We start from the raw sequence: 20,861 nt of genomic DNA, 5'->3' as shown, positions 1-20,861 counted from the left end.
TTGATTAATACCCTACTGTCTTTGTTCAGTTGAGTCACAACCAGTGTGATTAAATGTGTTGATTAATACCCTACTGTCTTTGTTCAGTTGAGTCACAACCAGTGTGTTTAAATGTGTTGATTAATACCCTACTGTCTTTGTTCAGTTGAGTCACAACCAGTGTGATTAAATGTGTTGATTAATACCCTACTGTCTTTGTTCAGTTGAGTCACAACCAGTGTGTTTAAATGTGTTGATTAATACCCTACTGTCTTTGTCAGTTGAATCACAACCAGTGTGATTAAATGTGTTGATTAATACCCTACTGTCTTTGTTCAGTTGAGTCACAACCAGTGTGTTTAAATGTGTTGATTAATACCCTACTGTCTTTGTTCAGTTGAATCACAACCAGTGTGTTTAAATGTGTTGATTAATACCCTACTGTCTATGTTCAGTTGAATCACAACCAGTGTGATTAAATGTGTTGATTACTGTCTTTGTTCAGTTGAGTCACAACCAGTGTGTTTAAATGTGTTGATTAATACCCTACTGTCTTTGTTCAGTTGAGTCACAACCAGTGTGTTTAAATGTGTTGATTAATACCCTACTGTCTTTGTTCAGTTGAGTCACAACCAGTGTGTTTAAATGTGTTGATTAATACCCTACTGTCTTTGTTCAGTTGAGTCACAACCAGTGTGTTTAAATGTGTTGATTAATACCCTACTGTCTTTGTTCAGTTGAATCACAACCAGTGTGTTTAAATGTGTTGATTAATACCCTACTGTCTTTGTTCAGTTGAATCACAACCAGTGTGATTAAATGTGTTGATTAATACCCTACTGTCTTTGTTCAGTTGAGTCACAACCAGTGTGTTTAAATGTGTTGATTAATACCCTACTGTCTTTGTTCAGTTGAATCACAACCAGTGTGTTTATATGTGTTGATTAATACCCTACTGTCTTTGTTCAGTTGAATCACAACCAGTGTGTTTAAATGTGTTGATTAATACCCTACTGTCTTTGTTCAGTTGAATCACAACCAGTGTGTTTAAATGTGTTGATTAATACCCTACTGTCTTTGTTCAGTTGAATCACAACCAGTGTGTTTAAATGTGTTGATTAATACCCTACTGTCTTTGTTCAGTTGAGTCACAACCAGTGTGTTTAAATGTGTTGATTAATACCCTACTGTCTTTGTTCAGTTGAGTCACAACCAGTGTGTTTAAATGTGTTGATTAATACCCTACTGTCTTTGTTCAGTTGAATCACAACCAGTGTGTTTCAATGTGTTGATTAATACCCTACTGTCTTTGTTCAGTTGAATCACAACCAGTGTGTTTAAATGTGTTGATTAATACCCTACTGTCTTTGTTCAGTTGAATCACAACCAGTGTGTTTAAATGTGTTGATTAATACCCTACTGTCTTTGTTCAGTTGAGTCACAACCAGTGTGTTTAAATGTGTTGATTAATACCCTACTGTCTTTGTTCAGTTGAATCACAACCAGTGTGTTTAAATGTGTTGATTAATACCCTACTGTCTTTGTTCAGTTGAATCACAACCAGTGTGTTTAAATGTGTTGATTAATACCCTACTGTCTTTGTTCAGTTGAATCACAACCAGTGTGTTTAAATGTGTTGATTAATACCCTACTGTCTTTGTTCAGTTGAATCACAACCAGTGTGTTTAAATGTGTTGATTAATACCCTACTGTCTTTGTTCAGTTGAGTCACAACCAGTGTGTTTAAATGTGTTGATTAATACCCTACTGTCTTTGTTCAGTTGAGTCACAACCAGTGTGTTTAAATGTGTTGATTAATACCCTACTGTCTTTGTTCAGTTGAGTCACAACCAGTGTGTTTAAATGTGTTGATTAATACCCTACTGTCTTTGTTCAGTTGAGTCACAACCAGTGTGATTAAATGTGTTGATTAATACCCTACTGTCTTTGTTCAGTTGAGTCACAACCAGTGTGTTTAAATGTGTTGATTAATACCCTACTGTCTTTGTTCAGTTGAGTCACAACCAGTGTGATTAAATGTGTTGATTAATACCCTACTGTCTTTGTTCAGTTGAGTCACAACCAGTGTGTTTAAATGTGTTGATTAATACCCTACTGTCTTTGTTCAGTTGAATCACAACCAGTGTGTTTAAATGTGTTGATTAATACCCTACTGTCTTTGTTCAGTTGAATCACAACCAGTGTGATTAAATGTGTTGATTAATACCCTACTGTCTTTGTTCAGTTGAGTCACAACCAGTGTGTTTAAATGTGTTGATTAATACCCTACTGTCTTTGTTCAGTTGAGTCACAACCAGTGTGTTTAAATGTGTTGATTAATACCCTACTGTCTTTGTTCAGTTGAGTCACAACCAGTGTGTTTAAATGTGTTGATTAATACCCTACTGTCTTTGTTCAGTTGAGTCACAACCAGTGTGTTTAAATGTGTTGATTAATACCCTACTGTCTTTGTTCAGTTGAATCACAACCAGTGTGTTTAAATGTGTTGATTAATACCCTACTGTCTTTGTTCAGTTGAATCACAACCAGTGTGATTAAATGTGTTGATTAATACCCTACTGTCTTTGTTCAGTTGAGTCACAACCAGTGTGTTTAAATGTGTTGATTAATACCCTACTGTCTTTGTTCAGTTGAATCACAACCAGTGTGTTTAAATGTGTTGATTAATACCCTACTGTCTTTGTTCAGTTGAGTCACAACCAGTGTGTTTAAATGTGTTGATTAATACCCTACTGTCTTTGTTCAGTTGAATCACAACCAGTGTGTTTAAATGTGTTGATTAATACCCTACTGTCTTTGTTCAGTTGAGTCACAACCAGTGTGTTTAAATGTGTTGATTAATACCCTACTGTCTTTGTTCAGTTGAATCACAACCAGTGTGTTTAAATGTGTTGATTAATACCCTACTGTCTTTGTTCAGTTGAGTCACAACCAGTGTGTTTAAATGTGTTGATTAATACCCTACTGTCTTTGTTCAGTTGAATCACAACCAGTGTGTTTAAATGTGTTGATTAATACCCTACTGTCTTTGTTCAGTTGAATCACAACCAGTGTGTTTAAATGTGTTGATTAATACCCTACTGTCTTTGTTCAGTTGAATCACAACCAGTGTGTTTAAATGTGTTGATTAATACCCTACTTTCTTTGTTCAGTTGAGTCACAACCAGTGTGTTTAAATGTGTTGATTAATACCCTACTGTCTTTGTTCAGTTGAGTCACAACCAGTGTGTTTAAATGTGTTGATTAATACCCTACTGTCTTTGTTCAGTTGAGTCACAACCAGTGTGTTTAAACGTGTTGATTAATACCCTACTGTCTTTGTTCAGTTGAGTCACAACCAGTGTGATTAAATGTGTTGATTAATACCCTACTGTCTTTGTTCAGTTGAGTCACAACCAGTGTGTTTAAATGTGTTGATTAATACCCTACTGTCTTTGTTCAGTTGAGTCACAACAAGTGTGATTAAATGTGTTGATTAATACCCTACTGTCTTTGTTCAGTTGAGTCACAACCAGTGTGTTTAAATGTGTTGATTAATACCCTACTGTCTTTGTTCAGTTGAATCACAACCAATGTGTTTAAATGTGTTGATTAATACCCTACTGTCTTTGTTCAGTTGAATCACAACCAGTGTGATTAAATGTGTTGATTAATACCCTACTGTCTTTGTTCAGTTGAGTCACAACCAGTGTGTTTAAATGTGTTGATTAATACCCTACTGTCTTTGATCAGTTGAGTCACAACCAGTGTGATTAAATGTGTTGATTAATACCCTACTGTCTTTGTTCAGTTGAGTCACAACCAGTGTGTTTAAATGTGTTGATTAATACCCTACTGTCTTTGTTCAGTTGAGTCACAACAAGTGTGATTAAATGTGTTGATTAATACCCTACTGTCTTTGTTCAGTTGAGTCACAACCAGTGTGTTTAAATGTGTTGATTAATACCCTACTGTCTTTGTTCAGTTGAATCACAACCAATGTGTTTAAATGTGTTGATTAATACCCTACTGTCTTTGTTCAGTTGAATCACAACCAGTGTGATTAAATGTGTTGATTAATACCCTACTGTCTTTGTTCAGTTGAGTCACAACCAGTGTGTTTAAATGTGTTGATTAATACCCTACTGTCTTTGTTCAGTTGAGTCACAACCAGTGTGATTAAATGTGTTGATTAATACCCTACTGTCTTTGTTCAGTTGAGTCACAACCAGTGTGTTTAAATGTGTTGATTAATACCCTACTGTCTTTGTTCAGTTGAATCACAACCAGTGTGATTAAATGTGTTGATTAATACCCTACTGGCTTTGTTCAGTTGAGTCACAACCAGTGTGTTTAAATGTGTTGATTAATACCCTACTGTCTTTGTTCAGTTGAGTCACAACCAGTGTGTTTAAATGTGTTGATTAATACCCTACTGTCTTTGATCAGTTGAGTCACAACCAGTGTGATTAAATGTGTTGATTAATACACTACTGTCTTTGTTCAGTTGAGTCACAACCAGTGTGTTTAAATGTGTTGATTAATACCCTACTGTCTTTGTTCAGTTGAATCACAACCAGTGTGATTAAATGTGTTGATTAATACCCTACTGGCTTTGTTCAGTTGAGTCACAACCAGTGTGTTTAAATGTGTTGATTAATACCCTACTGTCTTTGTTCAGTTGAATCACAACCAGTGTGTTTAAATGTGTTGATTAATACCCTACTCTCTTTGTTCAGTTGAATCACAACCAGTGTGATTAAATGTGTTGATTAATACCCTACTGTCTTTGTTCAGTTGAGTCACAACCAGTGTGTTTAAATGTGTTGATTAATACCCTACTGTCTTTGTTCAGTTGAGTCACAACCAGTGTGTTTAAATGTGTTGATTAATACCCTACTGTCTTTGTTCAGTTGAGTCACAACCAGTGTGATTAAATGTGTTGATTAATACCCTACTGTCTTTGTTTAGTTGAGTCACAACCAGTGTGTTTAAATGTGTTGATTAATACCCTACTGTCTTTGTTCAGTTGAGTCACAACCAGTGTGATTAAATGGCTTGATTAATACCCTACTGTCTTTGTTCAGTTGAGTCACAACCAGTGTGTTTAAATGTGTTGATTAATACCCTACTGTCTTTGTTCAGTTGAATCACAACCAGTGTGATTAAATGTGTTGATTAATACCCTACTGTCTTTGTTCAGTTGAGTCACAACCAGTGTGTTTAAATGTGTTGATTAATACCCTACTGTCTTTGTTCAGTTGAGTCACAACCAGTGTGTTTAAATGTGTTGATTAATACCCTATTGTCTTTGTTCAGTTGAGTCACAACCAGTGTGATTAAATGTGATTAAGAGCGCTAAGAACCTTGGCGTGATCCTGGACAACACCCTGTCGTTCTCAACTAACATCAAGGCGGTGGCCCGTTCCTGTAGGTTCATGCTCTACAACATCCGCAGAGTACGACCCTGCCTCACACAGGAAGCGGCGCAGGTCCTAATCCAGGCACTTGTCATCTCCCGTCTGGATTACTGCAACTCGCTGTTGGCTGGGCTCCCTGCCTGTGCCATTAAACCCCTACAACTCATCCAGAACGCCGCAGCCCGTCTGGTGTTCAACCTTCCCAAGTTCTCTCACGTCACCCCGCTCCTCCGCTCTCTCCACTGGCTTCCAGTTGAAGCTCGCATCCGCTACAAGACCATGGTGCTTGCCTACGGAGCTGTGAGGGGAACGGCACCGCAGTACCTCCAGGCTCTGATCAGGCCCTAGACCCAAACAAGGGCACTGCGTTCATCCACCTCTGGCCTGCTCGCCTCCCTACCACTGAGGAAGTACAGTTCCCGCTCAGCCCAGTCAAAACTGTTCGCTGCTCTGGGCCCCCAATGGTGGAACAAACTCCCTCACGACGCCAGGACAGCGGAGTCAATCACCACCTTCCGGAGACACCTGAAACCCCACCTCTTCAAGGAATACCTAGGGTAGGATAAAGCAATCCTTCTCACCCCCCCCCCTTAAATGATTTAGATGCACTATTGTAAAGTGGCTGTTCCACTGATGTCAGAAGGTGAATTCACCAATTTGTAAGTCGCTCTGGATAAGAGCGTCTGCTAAATGACTTAAATGTAAATGTGTTGATTAATACCCTACTGTCTTTGTTCAGTTGAATCACAACCAGTGTGATTAAATGTGTTGATTAATACCCTACTGTCTTTGTTCAGTTGAGTCACAACCAGGGTGATTAAATGGCTTGATTAATACCCTACTGTCTTTGTTCAGTTGAGTCACAACCAGTGTGTTTAAATGTGTTGATTAATACCCTACTGTCTTTGTTCAGTTGAATCACAACCAGTGTGTTTAAATGTGTTGATTAATACCCTACTGTCTTTGTTCAGTTGAATCACAACCAGTGTGATTAAATGTGTTGATTAATACCCTACTGTCTTTGTTCAGTTGAGTCACAACCAGTGTGTTTAAATGTGTTGATTAATACCCTACTGTCTTTGTTCAGTTGAGTCACAACCAGTGTGTTTAAATGTGTTGATTAATACCCTACTGTCTTTGTTCAGTTGAGTCACAACCAGTGTGATTAAATGTGTTGATTAATACCCTACTGTCTTTGTTCAGTTGAGTCACAACCAGTGTGTTTAAATGTGTTGATTAATACCCTACTGTCTTTGTTCAGTTGAGTCACAACCAGTGTGTTTAAATGTGTTGATTAATACCCTACTGTCTTTGTTCAGTTGAGTCACAACCAGTGTGATTAAATGTGTTGATTAATACCCTACTGTCTTTGTTCAGTTGAGTCACAACCAGTGTGTTTAAATGTGTTGATTAATACCCTACTGTCTTTGTTCAGTTGAGTCACAACCAGTGTGTTTAAATGTGTTGATTAATACCCTACTGTCTTTGTTCAGTTGAGTCACAACCAGTGTGTTTAAATGTGTTGATTAATACCCTACTGTCTTTGTTCAGTTGAGTCACAACCAGTGTGTTTAAATGTGTTGATTAATACCCTACTGTCTTTGTTCAGTTGAATGACAACCAGTGTGATTAAATGTGTTGATTAATACCCTACTGTCTTTGTTCAGTTGAGTCACAACCAGTGTGTTTAAATGTGTTGATTAATACCCTACTGTCTTTGTTCAGTTGAGTCACAACCAGTGTGTTTAAATGTGTTGATTAATACCCTACTGTCTTTGTTCAGTTGAATGACAACCAGTGTGATTAAATGTGTTGATTAATACCCTACTGTCTTTGTTCAGTTGAGTCACAACCAGTGTGTTTAAATGTGTTGATTAATACCCTACTGTCTTTGTTCAGTTGAGTCACAACCAGTGTGTTTAAATGTGTTGATTAATACCCTACTGTCTTTGTTCAGTTGAGTCACAACCAGTGTGATTAAATGTGTTGATTAATACCCTACTGTCTTTGTTCAGTTGAGTCACAACCAGTGTGTTTAAATGTGTTGATTAATACCCTACTGTCTTTGTTCAGTTGAGTCACAACCAGTGTGTTTAAATGTGTTGATTAATACCCTACTGTCTTTGTTCAGTTGAGTCACAACCAGTGTGATTAAATGTGTTGATTAATACCCTACTGTCTTTGTTCAGTTGAGTCACAACCAGTGTGTTTAAATGTGTTGATTAATACCCTACTGTCTTTGTTCAGTTGAGTCAAAACCAGTGTGTTTAAATGTGTTGATTAATACCCTACTGTCTTTGTTCAGTTGAGTCACAACCAGTGTGATTAAATGTGTTGATTAATACCCTACTGTCTTTGATCAGTTGAGTCACAACCAGTGTGTTTAAATGTGTTGATTAATACCCTACTGTCTTTGTTCAGTTGAGTCACAACCAGTGTGTTTAAATGTGTTGATTAATACCCTACTGTCTTTGTTCAGTTGAGTCACAACCAGTGTGTTTAAATGTGTTGATGAATACCCTACTGTCTTTGTTCAGTTGAGTCACAACCAGTGTGTTTAAATGTGTTGATTAATACCCTACTGTCTTTGTTCAGTTGAATCACAACCAGTGTGTTTAAATGTGTTGATTAATACCCTACTGTCTTTGTTCAGTTGAATCACAACCATCAGTCTAGGAGGCTGGGGGACATAGTTCAGTCTAGGAGGCTGGGGGTCATAGTTCAGTCGAGGAGGCTGGAGGACATAGTTCAGTGTTGAGGAGGTTATGGGTCATAGTTCAGTCTAGGAGGCTGGGGGTCATAGTTCAGTCTAGGAGGCTGGGGGACATAGTTAAGTCGAGGAGGCTTGAGGACATAGTTCAGTGTTGAGGAGGTTGTGGGTCATAGTTCAGTCTAGGAGGTTGTGGGACATAGTTCAGTCGAGGAGGCTGGGGGACATAGTTCAGTGTTGAGGAGGTTATGGGTCATAGTTCAGTCTAGGAGGCTGGGGGTCATAGTTCAGTCTAGGAGGCTGGGGGACATAGTTCAGTCTAGGAGGCTGGGGGACATAGTTAAGTCGAGGAGGCTGGAGGACATAGTTCAGTGTTGAGGAGGTTGTGGGTCATAGTTCAGTGTTTAGGAGGTTGGGGGTCATAGTTCAGTCGAGGAGGCTGGGGGACCAAGTTCAGTGTTTAGGAGGTTGGGGGTCATAGTTCAGTGTTTAGGAGGTTGGGGTCATAGTTCAGTCCAGGAGGCTGGGGGACATAGTTCAGTGTTTAGAAGGTTGGGGGTCATAGTTCAGTCGAGGAGGCTGGGGGACAAAGTTCAGTGTTTAGGAGGTTGGGGGTCATAGTTCAGTGTTTAGGAGGTTGGGAGACATAGTTCAGTCTAGGAGGCTGGGGGACATAGTTCAGTCTAAGAGGCTGGGGGACATAGTTCAGTCTAGGAGGCTGGGGGACATAGTTCAGTGTTTAGGAGGTTAGGGGACATAGTTCAGTGTTTAGGAGGGTGGGGGTCATAGTTCAGTGTTTAGGAGTTTGGGGGTCATAGTTAAGTCGAGGAGGCTGGAGGACATAGTTCAGTGTTGAGGAGGTTGTGTGTCATAGTTCAGTGTTTAGGAGGTTGGGGGTCATAGTTCAGTCGAGGAGGCTGGGGGACATAGTTCAGTGTTGAGGAGGTTATGGGTCATAGTTCAGTCTAGGAGGCTGGGGGTCATAGTTCAGTCTAGGAGGCTGGGGGACATAGTTCAGTCTAGGAGGCTGGGGGACATAGTTAAGTCGAGGAGGCTGGAGGACATAGTTCAGTGTTGAGGAGGTTGTGGGTCATAGTTCAGTGTTTAGGAGGTTGGGGGTCATAGTTCAGTCGAGGAGGCTGGGGGACATAGTTCAGTGTTGAGGAGGTTATGGGTCATAGTTCAGTCTAGGAGGCTGGGGGTCATAGTTCAGTCTAGGAGGCTGGGGGACATAGTTCAGTCTAGGAGGCTGGGGGACATAGTTAAGTCGAGGAGGCTGGAGGACATAGTTCAGTGTTGAGGAGGTTGTGGGTCATAGTTCAGTGTTTAGGAGGTTGGGGGTCATAGTTCAGTCGAGGAGGCTGGGGGACAAAGTTCAGTATTTAGGAGGTTGGGGGTCATAGTTCAGTGTTTAGGAGGTTGGGGGACATAGTTCAGTCTAAGAGGCTGGGGGACATAGTTCAGTCTAGGAGGCTGGGGGACATAGTTCAGTGTTTAGGAGGTTAGGGGACATAGTTCAGTGTTTAGGAGGGTGGGGGTCATAGTTCAGTGTTTAGGAGGTTGGGGGTCATAGTTCAGTCTAGGAGGCTGGGGGACATAGTTCAGTGTTTTGGAGGTTGGGGGTCATAGTTCAGTCTAGGAGGTTGGGGGACATAGTTCAGTCTAGGAGGCTGGAGGTCATAGTTCAGTCTAGGAGGCTGGGGGTCATAGTTCAGTGTTTAGGAGGTTAGGGGACATAGTTCAGTGTTTAGGAGGGTGGGGGTCATAGTTCAGTGTTTAGGAGGTTGGGGGTCATAGTTCATTCTAGGAGGTTGGGGGACATAGTTCAGTCTAGGAGGCTGGGAGTCATAGTTCAGTCTTGGAGGCTGGGGGACATAGTTCAGTCTAGGAGGTTGGGGGTCATAGTTCAGTCTATGATGTTGGGGGTCATAGTTCAGTCTAGGAGGCTGGGGGACATAGTTCAGTCGAGGAGGCTGGGGGACATAGTTAAGTGTTTAGTAGATTGGGGATCATAGTTCAGTGTTTAAGAGGATTGGGGGTCATATTTCAGTGTTTAGGAGGTTGGGGGTCATAGTTCAGTCTAGGAGGCTGGGGGACATAATTCAGTGTTTAGGAGATTGGGGGACATAGTTCAGTGTTTCGGAGGCTGGGGGTCATAGTTCAGTCTAGGAGGCTAGGGGACATAGTTCAGACTTGGAGGCTGGGGATCATAGTTCAGTCTAAGAGGTTGTGGGACATAGTTCAGTGTTTCGGAGGCTGGGGGACATAGTTCAGTGTTTAGGAGGTTGGGGGTCATAGTTCAGTCTAGGAGGCTGGGGGACATAGTTCAGTCTAGGAGGCTGGGGGACATAGTTCAGTCTAGGAGGCTGGGGGTCATAGTTCAGTCTAGGAGGCTGGGGGACATAGTTCTGTCTAGGAGGCTGGGGGACATAGCTCAGTCTAGGAGGCTGGGGGTCATAGTTCAGTCTAGGAGGCTGGGGGACATAGTTCAGTCTAGGAGGCTGGGGGACATAGTTCAGTCTAGGAGGCTGGGGGACATAGTTCAGTCTAGGAGGCTGGGGGACATAGTTCAGTGTTTAGGAGGTTGGGGGTCATAGTTCAGTGTTTAGGAGGATTGGGGGTCATATTTCAGTGTTTAGGAGGTTGGGGGTCATAGTTCAGTCTAGGAGGCTGGGGTACATAGTTCAGTCTAGGAGGCTGGGGGACATAGTTCAGTCGAGGAGGCTGGGGGACATAGTTAAGTGTTTAGGAGGTTGGGGGACATAGTTCAGTCTAGGAGGCTGGAGTTCATAGTTCAGTCGAGGAGGCTGGGGGACATAGTTCAGTCGAGGAGGCTGGGGGACATAGTTCAGTGTTTAGGAGGTTAGGGGTCATAGTTCAGTGTTTAGGAGGTTGGGGGTCATAGTTCAGTCTAGGAGGTTGGGGGACATAGTTCAGTCTAGGAGGCTGGGGTCATAGTTCAGTCTAGGAGGCTGGGGGTCATAGTTCAGTCTAGGAGGCTGGGGGACATAGTTCAGTCTAGGAGGTTGGGGGACATAGTTCAGTCTCGGAGGCTGGGGGTCATAGTTCAGTCTAGGATGTTGGGGGTCAAAGTTCAGTCTAGGAGGCTGGGGTCATAGTTCAGTCTAGGAGGTTGGGGGACATAGTTCAGTCTAGGAGGCTGGGGGACAAAGTTCAGTGTTAATGAGGTTGGGGTCATACTTCAGTGTTTAGGAGGTTGGGTGTCATAGTTCAGTGTTTAGGAGGTTGGGGTCATAGTTCAGTCCAGGAGGCTGGGGGACATAGTTCAGTGTTTAGGAAGTTGGGGGTCATAGTTCAGTCTAGGATGTTGGGGGTCATAGTTCAGTCTAGGAGGCTGGGGGACATAGTTCAGTCGAGGAGGCTGGGGGACATAGTTCAGTGTTTAGGAGGTTAGGGGACATAGTTCAGTGTTTAGGAGGGTGGGGGTCATAGTTCAGTGTTTAGGAGGATTGGGGGTCATAGTTCAGTCTAGGAGGGTGGGGGACATAGTTCAGTCTAGGAGGCTGGGGGACATAGTTCAGTCTAGGAGGCTGGGGGTCATAGTTCAGTCTAGGAGGCTGGGGGACATAGTTAAGTGTTTAGGAGGTTGGGGGGCATAGTTCAGTCTAGGAGGCTGGGGGACATAGTTCAGTCGAGGAGGCTGGGGGACATAGTTCAGTCGAGGAGGCTGGGGGACATAGTTCAGTGTTTAGGAGGTTAGGGGTCATAGTTCAGTGTTTAGGAGGATTGGGGGTCATAGTTCAGTCTAGGAGGGTGGGGGACATAGTTCAGTCTAGGAGGCTGGGGGACATAGTTCAGTCTAGGAGGCTGGGGGTCATAGTTCAGTCTAGGAGGATGGGGGACATAGTTAAGTGTTTAGGAGGTAGGGGGTCATAGTTCAGTCTAGGAGGTTGGGGGACATAGTTCAGTGTTTCGGAGGCTGGGGGAAGTAGTTCAGTGTTTAGGAGGTTGGGGGTCATAGTTCAGTCTAGGATGTTGGGGGTCATAGTTCAGTCTAGGAGTTTGGGGGACATAGTTCAGTCTAGGAGGCTGGGGGTCATAGTTCAGTCTAGAAGGCTGGGGGACATAGTTCAGTCTAGGAGGCTGGGGGTCATAGTTCAGTCTAGAAGGCTGGGGGACATAGTTCAGTCTAGGAGGCTGGGGGTCATAGTTCAGCCGAGGATGTTGGGGGTCATAGTTCAGTCTAGGAGGTTGGGGGTCATAGTTCAGTCTATGATGTTGGGGGTCATAGTTCAGTCTAGGAGGCTGGTGGACATAGTTCAGTCTAGGAGGATGGGGGACATAGTTAAGTGTTTAGGAGGTTGGGGGTCTTAGTTCAGTGTTTGGAGGATTGGGGGTCATATTTCAGTGTTTAGGAGGTTGGGGGTCATAGTTCAGTCTAGGAGGCTGGGGTACATAGTTCAGTCTAGGAGGTTGGGGGACATCGTTCAGTCTAGGAGGCTGGGGGTCATAGTTCAGTCTAGGAGGCTGGGGGACATAGTTCAGTCTAGGAGGCTGGAGGTCATAGTTCAGTCTAGGAGGCTGGGGGACATAGTTCAGTCTAGGAGGCTGGGGGACATAGTTCAGTCTAGGAGGCTGTGAGAAATAGTTCAGTGTTTAGGAGGTTGGGGGTCATAGTTCAGCCGAGGATGTTGGGGGTCATAGTTCAGTGTTTAGGAGTTTGGGGGTCATAGTTCAGTGTTTAGGAGGCTGGGGGTCATAGTTCAGTCTTGGAGGTTGGGGGACATAGTTCAGTCTAGGAGGCTGGGGGTCATAGTTCAGTCTAGGAGGCTGGGGGACATAGTTCAGTGTTTAGGAGGTTGGGGGTCATAGTTCAGTCTTGGAGGCTGGGGGACATAGTTCAGTCTAGGAGGCTGGGGGACATAGTTCAGTCTTGGAGGCTGGGGGACATAGTTCAGTCTAGGAGGCTGGGGTTCATAGTTCAGTCTCGGAGGCTGGGGGTCATAGTTCAGTCTAGGAGGCTGGGGGACATAGTTCATTCTAGGAGGCTGGAGGTCATAGTTCAGTCTAGGAGGCTGGGGGACATAGTTCAGTCTAGGAGGCTGGGGGACATAGTTCAGTCTAGGAGGCTGGGGGACATAGTTCAGTCTAGGAGGCTGGGGGACATAGTTCAGTGTTTAGGAGGTTGGGGGTCATAGTTCAGTGTTTAGGAGGTTGGGGGTCATAGTTCAGTGTTTAGGAGGCTGGGGGTCATAGTTCAGTCTTGGAGGTTGGGGGACATAGTTCAGTCTAGGAGGCTGGGGTCATAGTTCAGTCTAGGAGGCTGGGGGTCATAGTTCAGTGTAGGTAGCTGGGGGACATAGTTCAGTCGAGGAGGCTGGGGGACATAGTTCAGTCTAGGAGGTTGGGGGTCATAGTTCAGTCTAGGATGTTGGGGGTCATAGTTCAGTCTAGGAGGCTGGGGGTCATAGTTCAGTCTAGGAGGCTGGGGGACATAGTTCAGTCTAGAAGGCTGGGGGACATAGTTCAGTGTTTAGGAGGTTGTGGGTCATAGTTCAGTCTAGGTGGTTGGGGGACATAGATCAGTGTTTAGGAGGTTGGGGGTCATAGTTCAGTGTTTAGGAGGTTGTGGGTCATAGTTCAGTCGAGGAGGTTGGGGGACATAGTTCATTCTTGGATGCTGGGGGTCATAGTTCAGCCTTGGAGGCTGGGGGACATTGTTCAGTCTAGGAGGCTGGGGGACATAGTTCAATGTTTAGGAGGTTGTGGGTCATAGTTCAGTGTAGGAAGCTGGGGGACATAGTTCAGTCGAGGAGGCTGGGGGTCATAGTTCAGTCTAGGAGGTTGGGGGTCATAGTTCAGTCTAGGATGTTGGGGGTCATAGTTCAGTCGAGGAGGTTGGGGACAATAGTTCAGTCTTGGAGGCTGAGGATGATAGTTCAGTCTAGGAGGCTGGGGGTCATAGTTCAGTGTTGAGGAGGTTGGGGGACATAGTTCAGTCTAGGAGGCTGGGGGTCATAGTTCAGTGTTGAGGAGGTTGGGGGTCATAGTTCAGTCTAGGAGGCTGGGGGTCATAGTTCAGTCTAGGAGGCTGGAGGACATAGTTCAGTCTAGGAGGCTGGAAGACATAGTTCAGTCTAGGAGGCTGGGGGACATAGTTCAGTCTAGGAGGCTGGAGGACATAGTTCAGTCTAGGAGGCTGGAGGACATAGTTCAGCAGTAATCACCAATACTCATACTGAAGTCTCTACACTACAATAATCTCTAGGAGGCCGGGGGACATAGTTCAGTCTTGGAGGCTGGGGGACATAGTTCAGTCTAGGAGGCTGGGGTTCATAGTTCAGTCTCGGAGGCTGGGGGTCATAGTTCAGTCTAGGAGGCTGGGGGACATAGTTCAGTCTAGGAGGCTGGAGGTCATAGTTCAGTCTAGGAGGCTGGGGGACATAGTTCAGTCTAGGAGGCTGGGGGACATAGTTCAGTCTAGGAGGCTGGGGGACATAGTTCAGTGTTTAGGAGGTTGGGGGTCATAGTTCAGTGTTTAGGAGGTTGGGGGTCATAGTTCAGTGTTTAGGAGGCTGGGGGTCATAGTTCAGTCTTGGAGGTTGGGGGACATAGTTCAGTCTAGGAGGCTGGGGTCATAGTTCAGTCTAGGAGGCTGGGGGTCATAGTTCAGTGTAGGTAGCTGGGGGACATAGTTCAGTCGAGGAGGCTGGGGGACATAGTTCAGTCTAGGAGGTTGGGGGTCATAGTTCAGTCTAGGATGTTGGGGGTCATAGTTCAGTCTAGGAGGCTGGGGGTCATAGTTCAGTCTAGGAGGCTGGGGGACATAGTTCAGTCTAGAAGGCTGGGGGACATAGTTCAGTGTTTAGGAGGTTGTGGGTCATAGTTCAGTCTAGGTGGTTGGGGGACATAGATCAGTGTTTAGGAGGTTGGGGGTCATAGTTCAGTGTTTAGGAGGTTGTGGGTCATAGTTCAGTCGAGGAGGCTTGGGGACATAGTTCATTCTTGGATGCTGGGGGTCATAGTTCAGCCTTGGAGGCTGGGGGACATTGTTCAGTCTAGGAGGCTGGGGGACATAGTTCAATGTTGAGGAGGTTGGGGGTCATAGTTCAGTCTAGGAGGCTGGGGGTCATAGTTCAGTCTAGGAGGCTGGAGGACATAGTTCAGTCTAGGAGGCTGGAGGACATAGTTCAGTCTAGGAGGCTGGGGGACATAGTTCAGTCTAGGAGGCTGGGGGACATAGTTCAGTCTAGGAGGCTGGAGGACATAGTTCAGTCTAGGAGGCTGGAGGACATAGTTCAGTCTAGGAGGCTGGAGGACATAGTTCAGTCTAGGAGGCTGGAGGACATAGTTCAGTCTAGGAGGCTGGGGGACATAGTTCAGTCTAGGAGGCTGGGGGACATAGTTCAGTCTAGGAGGCTGGAGGACATAGTTCAGTCTAGGAGGCTGGAGGACATAGTTCAGCAGTAATCACCAATACTCATACTGAAGTCTCTACACTACAATAATCTCTAGGAGGCCGGGGGACATAGTTCAGTCTTGGAGGCTGGGGGACATAGTTCAGTCTAGGAGGCTGGGGTTCATAGTTCAGTCTCGGAGGCTGGGGGTCATAGTTCAGTCTAGGAGGCTGGGGGACATAGTTCAGTCTAGGAGGCTGGAGGTCATAGTTCAGTCTAGGAGGCTGGGGGACATAGTTCAGTCTAGGAGGCTGGGGGACATAGTTCAGTCTAGGAGGCTGGGGGACATAGTTCAGTGTTTAGGAGGTTGGGGGTCATAGTTCAGTGTTTAGGAGGTTGGGGGTCATAGTTCAGTGTTTAGGAGGCTGGGGGTCATAGTTCAGTCTTGGAGGTTGGGGGACATAGTTCAGTCTAGGAGGCTGGGGTCATAGTTCAGTCTAGGAGGCTGGGGGTCATAGTTCAGTGTAGGTAGCTGGGGGACATAGTTCAGTCGAGGAGGCTGGGGGACATAGTTCAGTCTAGGAGGTTGGGGGTCATAGTTCAGTCTAGGATGTTGGGGGTCATAGTTCAGTCTAGGAGGCTGGGGGTCATAGTTCAGTCTAGGAGGCTGGGGGACATAGTTCAGTCTAGAAGGCTGGGGGACATAGTTCAGTGTTTAGGAGGTTGTGGGTCATAGTTCAGTCTAGGTGGTTGGGGGACATAGATCAGTGTTTAGGAGGTTGGGGGTCATAGTTCAGTGTTTAGGAGGTTGTGGGTCATAGTTCAGTCGAGGAGGTTGGGGGACATAGTTCATTCTTGGATGCTGGGGGTCATAGTTCAGCCTTGGAGGCTGGGGGACATTGTTCAGTCTAGGAGGCTGGGGGACATAGTTCAATGTTTAGGAGGTTGTGGGTCATAGTTCAGTGTAGGAAGCTGGGGGACATAGTTCAGTCGAGGAGGCTGGGGTCATAGTTCAGTCTAGGAGGTTGGGGGTCATAGTTCAGTCTAGGATGTTGGGGGTCATAGTTCAGTCGAGGAGGTTGGGGACAATAGTTCAGTCTTGGAGGCTGAGGATGATAGTTCAGTCTAGGAGGCTGGGGGTCATAGTTCAGTGTTGAGGAGGTTGGGGGACATAGTTCAGTCTAGGAGGCTGGGGGTCATAGTTCAGTGTTGAGGAGGTTGGGGGTCATAGTTCAGTCTAGGAGGCTGGGGGTCATAGTTCAGTCTAGGAGGCTGGAGGACATAGTTCAGTCTAGGAGGCTGGAGGACATAGTTCAGTCTAGGAGGCTGGGGGACATAGTTCAGTCTAGGAGGCTGGGGGACATAGTTCAGTCTAGGAGGCTGGAGGACATAGTTCAGTCTAGGAGGCTGGAGGACATAGTTCAGCAGTAATCACCAATACTCATACTGAAGTCTCTACACTACAATAATCTCTAGGAGGCCGGGGGACATAGTTCAGTCTTGGAGGCTGGGGGACATAGTTCAGTCTAGGAGGCTGGGGTTCATAGTTCAGTCTCGGAGGCTGGGGGTCATAGTTCAGTCTAGGAGGCTGGGGGACATAGTTCAGTCTAGGAGGCTGGAGGTCATAGTTCAGTCTAGGAGGCTGGGGGACATAGTTCAGTCTAGGAGGCTGGGGGACATAGTTCAGTCTAGGAGGCTGGGGGACATAGTTCAGTGTTTAGGAGGTTGGGGGTCATAGTTCAGTGTTTAGGAGGTTGGGGGTCATAGTTCAGTGTTTAGGAGGCTGGGGGTCATAGTTCAGTCTTGGAGGTTGGGGGACATAGTTCAGTCTAGGAGGCTGGGGTCATAGTTCAGTCTAGGAGGCTGGGGGTCATAGTTCAGTGTAGGTAGCTGGGGGACATAGTTCAGTCGAGGAGGCTGGGGGACATAGTTCAGTCTAGGAGGTTGGGGGTCATAGTTCAGTCTAGGATGTTGGGGGTCATAGTTCAGTCTAGGAGGCTGGGGGTCATAGTTCAGTCTAGGAGGCTGGGGGACATAGTTCAGTCTAGAAGGCTGGGGGACATAGTTCAGTGTTTAGGAGGTTGTGGGTCATAGTTCAGTCTAGGTGGTTGGGGGACATAGATCAGTGTTTAGGAGGTTGGGGGTCATAGTTCAGTGTTTAGGAGGTTGTGGGTCATAGTTCAGTCGAGGAGGTTGGGGGACATAGTTCATTCTTGGATGCTGGGGGTCATAGTTCAGCCTTGGAGGCTGGGGGACATTGTTCAGTCTAGGAGGCTGGGGGACATAGTTCAATGTTTAGGAGGTTGTGGGTCATAGTTCAGTGTAGGAAGCTGGGGGACATAGTTCAGTCGAGGAGGCTGGGGGTCATAGTTCAGTCTAGGAGGTTGGGGGTCATAGTTCAGTCTAGGATGTTGGGGGTCATAGTTCAGTCGAGGAGGTTGGGGACAATAGTTCAGTCTTGGAGGCTGAGGATGATAGTTCAGTCTAGGAGGCTGGGGGTCATAGTTCAGTGTTGAGGAGGTTGGGGGACATAGTTCAGTCTAGGAGGCTGGGGGTCATAGTTCAGTGTTGAGGAGGTTGGGGGTCATAGTTCAGTCTAGGAGGCTGGGGGTCATAGTTCAGTCTAGGAGGCTGGAGGACATAGTTCAGTCTAGGAGGCTGGAGGACATAGTTCAGTCTAGGAGGCTGGGGGACATAGTTCAGTCTAGGAGGCTGGGGGACATAGTTCAGTCTAGGAGGCTGGAGGACATAGTTCAGTCTAGGAGGCTGGGGGACATAGTTCAGCAGTAATCACCAATACTCATACTGAAGTCTCTACACTACAATAATCTCTAGGAGGCTGGGGGACATAGTTCAGTCTAGGAGGCTGGGGGACATAGTTCAGTCTAGGAGGCTGGGGGACATAGTTCAGTCTAGGAGGCTGGAGGACATAGTTCAGTCTAGGAGGCTGGAGGACATAGTTCAGCAGTAATCATCAATACTCATACTGAAGTCTCTATACTACAATCATCTCTGGGATGGTGGTGTTTCTTCAGCTGAATACTGTGCCACTGAGTAAATAAATTATTTGAAATCAAATTACATTTGAAAAGTTTCAGACACAGGTATAAAAAACGAAATTCAGAGATTGAACCGTTAGAATGAGACATAGAGGAGAGAGAGAGGGGTAGGGTATACCTGGGAGCACGGTGAGCCAAGCAGAGTGGTAAGCATACCCAATAGAGTTCCCTGCTAGACAAGTATACTCTCCTGCATCTTCTAAAGACACATTGGTAAGGAAGAGGCTCTCTAGTTCCTTATCCGTAGTGTTTATACCAGCCGTCTGGAGAGGAGGGGAGGAGAGAGGAGGGGAGGAGGGAGAACAGAAAGAGATTTCATAAACCAAACGCTCCAAGAGAAAATGCACCAAACACCAAAACACTAAAATCACCGAACATCAGGAGCATCTCAGATTAGACCAGTCACCATGGGAATAGAGGGTTAGGGTTAGAGGTCAGGGGTCACAGGAAGCAGGACTGAAGACCTTATTCCACCGGGCTCAAGTCGGCTTGCTGTAACACCACTAGGATGGTCTTTGACCACCACCTGACAACAGCGGACACCCAGAGCAGCCATAGAGAAGCCATCACCCAGAGGTCACCACCACACCATGTACTGCTGTCAAACTGAGGAGAGGGGAGAGAGGGATGAATACACTGATATGGCTGGAATAACATGGCGTGTGTTTGAGGAAGGGGGAGAGGGCAGCCTATTGAATTACTAGCACTAATGAAGGGTGTGAAATTGTGGTTGTATTGATCTGAGGCAGGAGTTGGTAAATGGATGAGACAAGCTACCTGACAAAACTCAGCTCAACCCTAATATAGGAGAGTGGGGGGTTTCTGCTCATCAACCAGCCAGCCATTCAGCAGCACAGGAGAGACAGACTGAGCCAGAACAGGGGACATATAGAGAGAGATATAGAGGGGAAACAGAGGGGAGAGAGAGAAGGAGAGAGAAGGAGAGATAGAGGAGGAGAGTAAACAGAGAGGGAGAGATAGAGGAGAGGAACCTGAGGGGGAGAGATAGAGGAGGGGAGACAAAGAGGGAGAGATAGAGGAGAGATAGAGGAGAGTAAACAGAGAGGGAGAGATAGAGGAGAGGAAACTGAGGGGGAGAGATAGAGGGAGAAATAGAGGAGGGGAGACAGATAGGGAGAGATAGAGGAGGAGAAACAAAGAGGGAGAGATAGAGGAGAGATAGAGGAGAGGTAACTGAGGGGGAGAGATAGAGGGAGAGATAGAGGAGAGGAAACTGAGGGGGAGAGATAGAGGGAGAGATAGAGGAGAGGAAACTGAGGGGGAGAGATAGAGGAGAGATAGAGGAGAGGTAACTGAGGGGGAGAGATAGAGGGAGAGATAGAGGAGAGGAAACTGAGGGGGAGAGATTGAGGGAGAGATAGAGGAGAGGAAACTGAGGGGGAGAGATAGAGGGAGAGATAGAGGAGAGGAAACTGAGGGGGAGAGATAGAGGGAGAGATAGAGGAGAGGAAACTGAGGGGGAGAGATAGAGGGAGAGATAGAGGAGAGGAAACTGAGGGGGAGAGATAGAGGGAGAGATAGAGGAGAGGAAACTGAGGGGGAGAGATAGAGGGAGAGAAAGAGGAGAGGAAACTGAGGGGGAGAGATAGAGGGAGAGAAAGAGGAGAGGAAACTGAGGGGGAGAGATAGAGGGAGAGATCGAGGGAGAGATAGAGGAGAGGAAACTGAGGGGAGAGATAGAGGGAGAGATAGAGGAGAGGAAACTGAGGGGGAGAGATAGAGGGAGAGATCGAGGGAGAGATAGAGGAGAGGAAACTGAGGGGAGAGATAGAGGGAGAGATAGAGGAGAGGAAACTGAGGGGGAGAGATAGAGGGAGAGATAGAGGAGAGGAAACTGAGGGGGAGAGATAGAGGGAGAGATCGAGGGAGAGATAGAGGAGAGGAAACTGAGGGGAGAGATAGAGGGAGAGATAGAGGAGAGGAAACTGAGGGGGAGAGATAGAGGGAGAGATCGAGGGAGAGATAGAGGAGAGGAAACTGAGGGGAGAGATAGAGGGAGAGATAGAGGAGAGGAAACTGAGGGGGAGAGATAGAGGGAGAGATAGAGGGAGAGATAGAGGAGAGGAAACTGAGGGGGAGAGATAGAGGGAGAGATAGAGGAGAGGAAACTGAGGGGGAGAGATAGAGGGAGAGATCGAGGGAGAGATAGAGGAGAGGAAACTGAGGGGAGAGATAGAGGGAGAGATAGAGGAGAGGAAACTGAGGGGGAGAGATAGAGGGAGAGATAGAGGGAGAGATAGAGGGAGAGATAGAGGAGAGGAAACTGAGGGGGAGAGATAGAGGGAGAGATAGAGGAGAGGAAACTGAGGGGGAG

The 20,861-nt window shown here is 46.1% G+C and overlaps 1 protein-coding gene across 6 annotated transcripts in view; it reads right to left on the bottom strand.

Annotated features, from left to right (window-relative positions):
• fgfr3 (fibroblast growth factor receptor 3) overlaps positions 1 to 20,861 on the bottom strand; it is a 302,812-nt gene that overhangs the window by 83,565 nt on the left and 198,386 nt on the right. For 2 of the 6 annotated variants that reach the window (XM_064953091.1, XM_064953092.1), the window contains exon 8: positions 18,645 to 18,789. The exons of the other annotated variants lie outside the window; for them this stretch is intronic. In XM_064953091.1, coding sequence (XP_064809163.1) covers positions 18,645 to 18,789 — 145 coding nt within the window. The remainder of the gene's footprint in view (positions 1 to 18,644; positions 18,790 to 20,861) is intronic. 6 annotated transcript variants of the gene reach the window in all.

The sequence above is a fragment of the Oncorhynchus masou genome, chromosome 32 (assembly GCF_036934945.1).
Source record: "Oncorhynchus masou masou isolate Uvic2021 chromosome 32, UVic_Omas_1.1, whole genome shotgun sequence".
Taxonomy (NCBI): Eukaryota; Metazoa; Chordata; class Actinopteri; order Salmoniformes; family Salmonidae; genus Oncorhynchus; species Oncorhynchus masou.
Note: the sequence above shows the minus strand (reverse complement) of the source record. Positions and strands in the feature narration are given on the sequence as shown.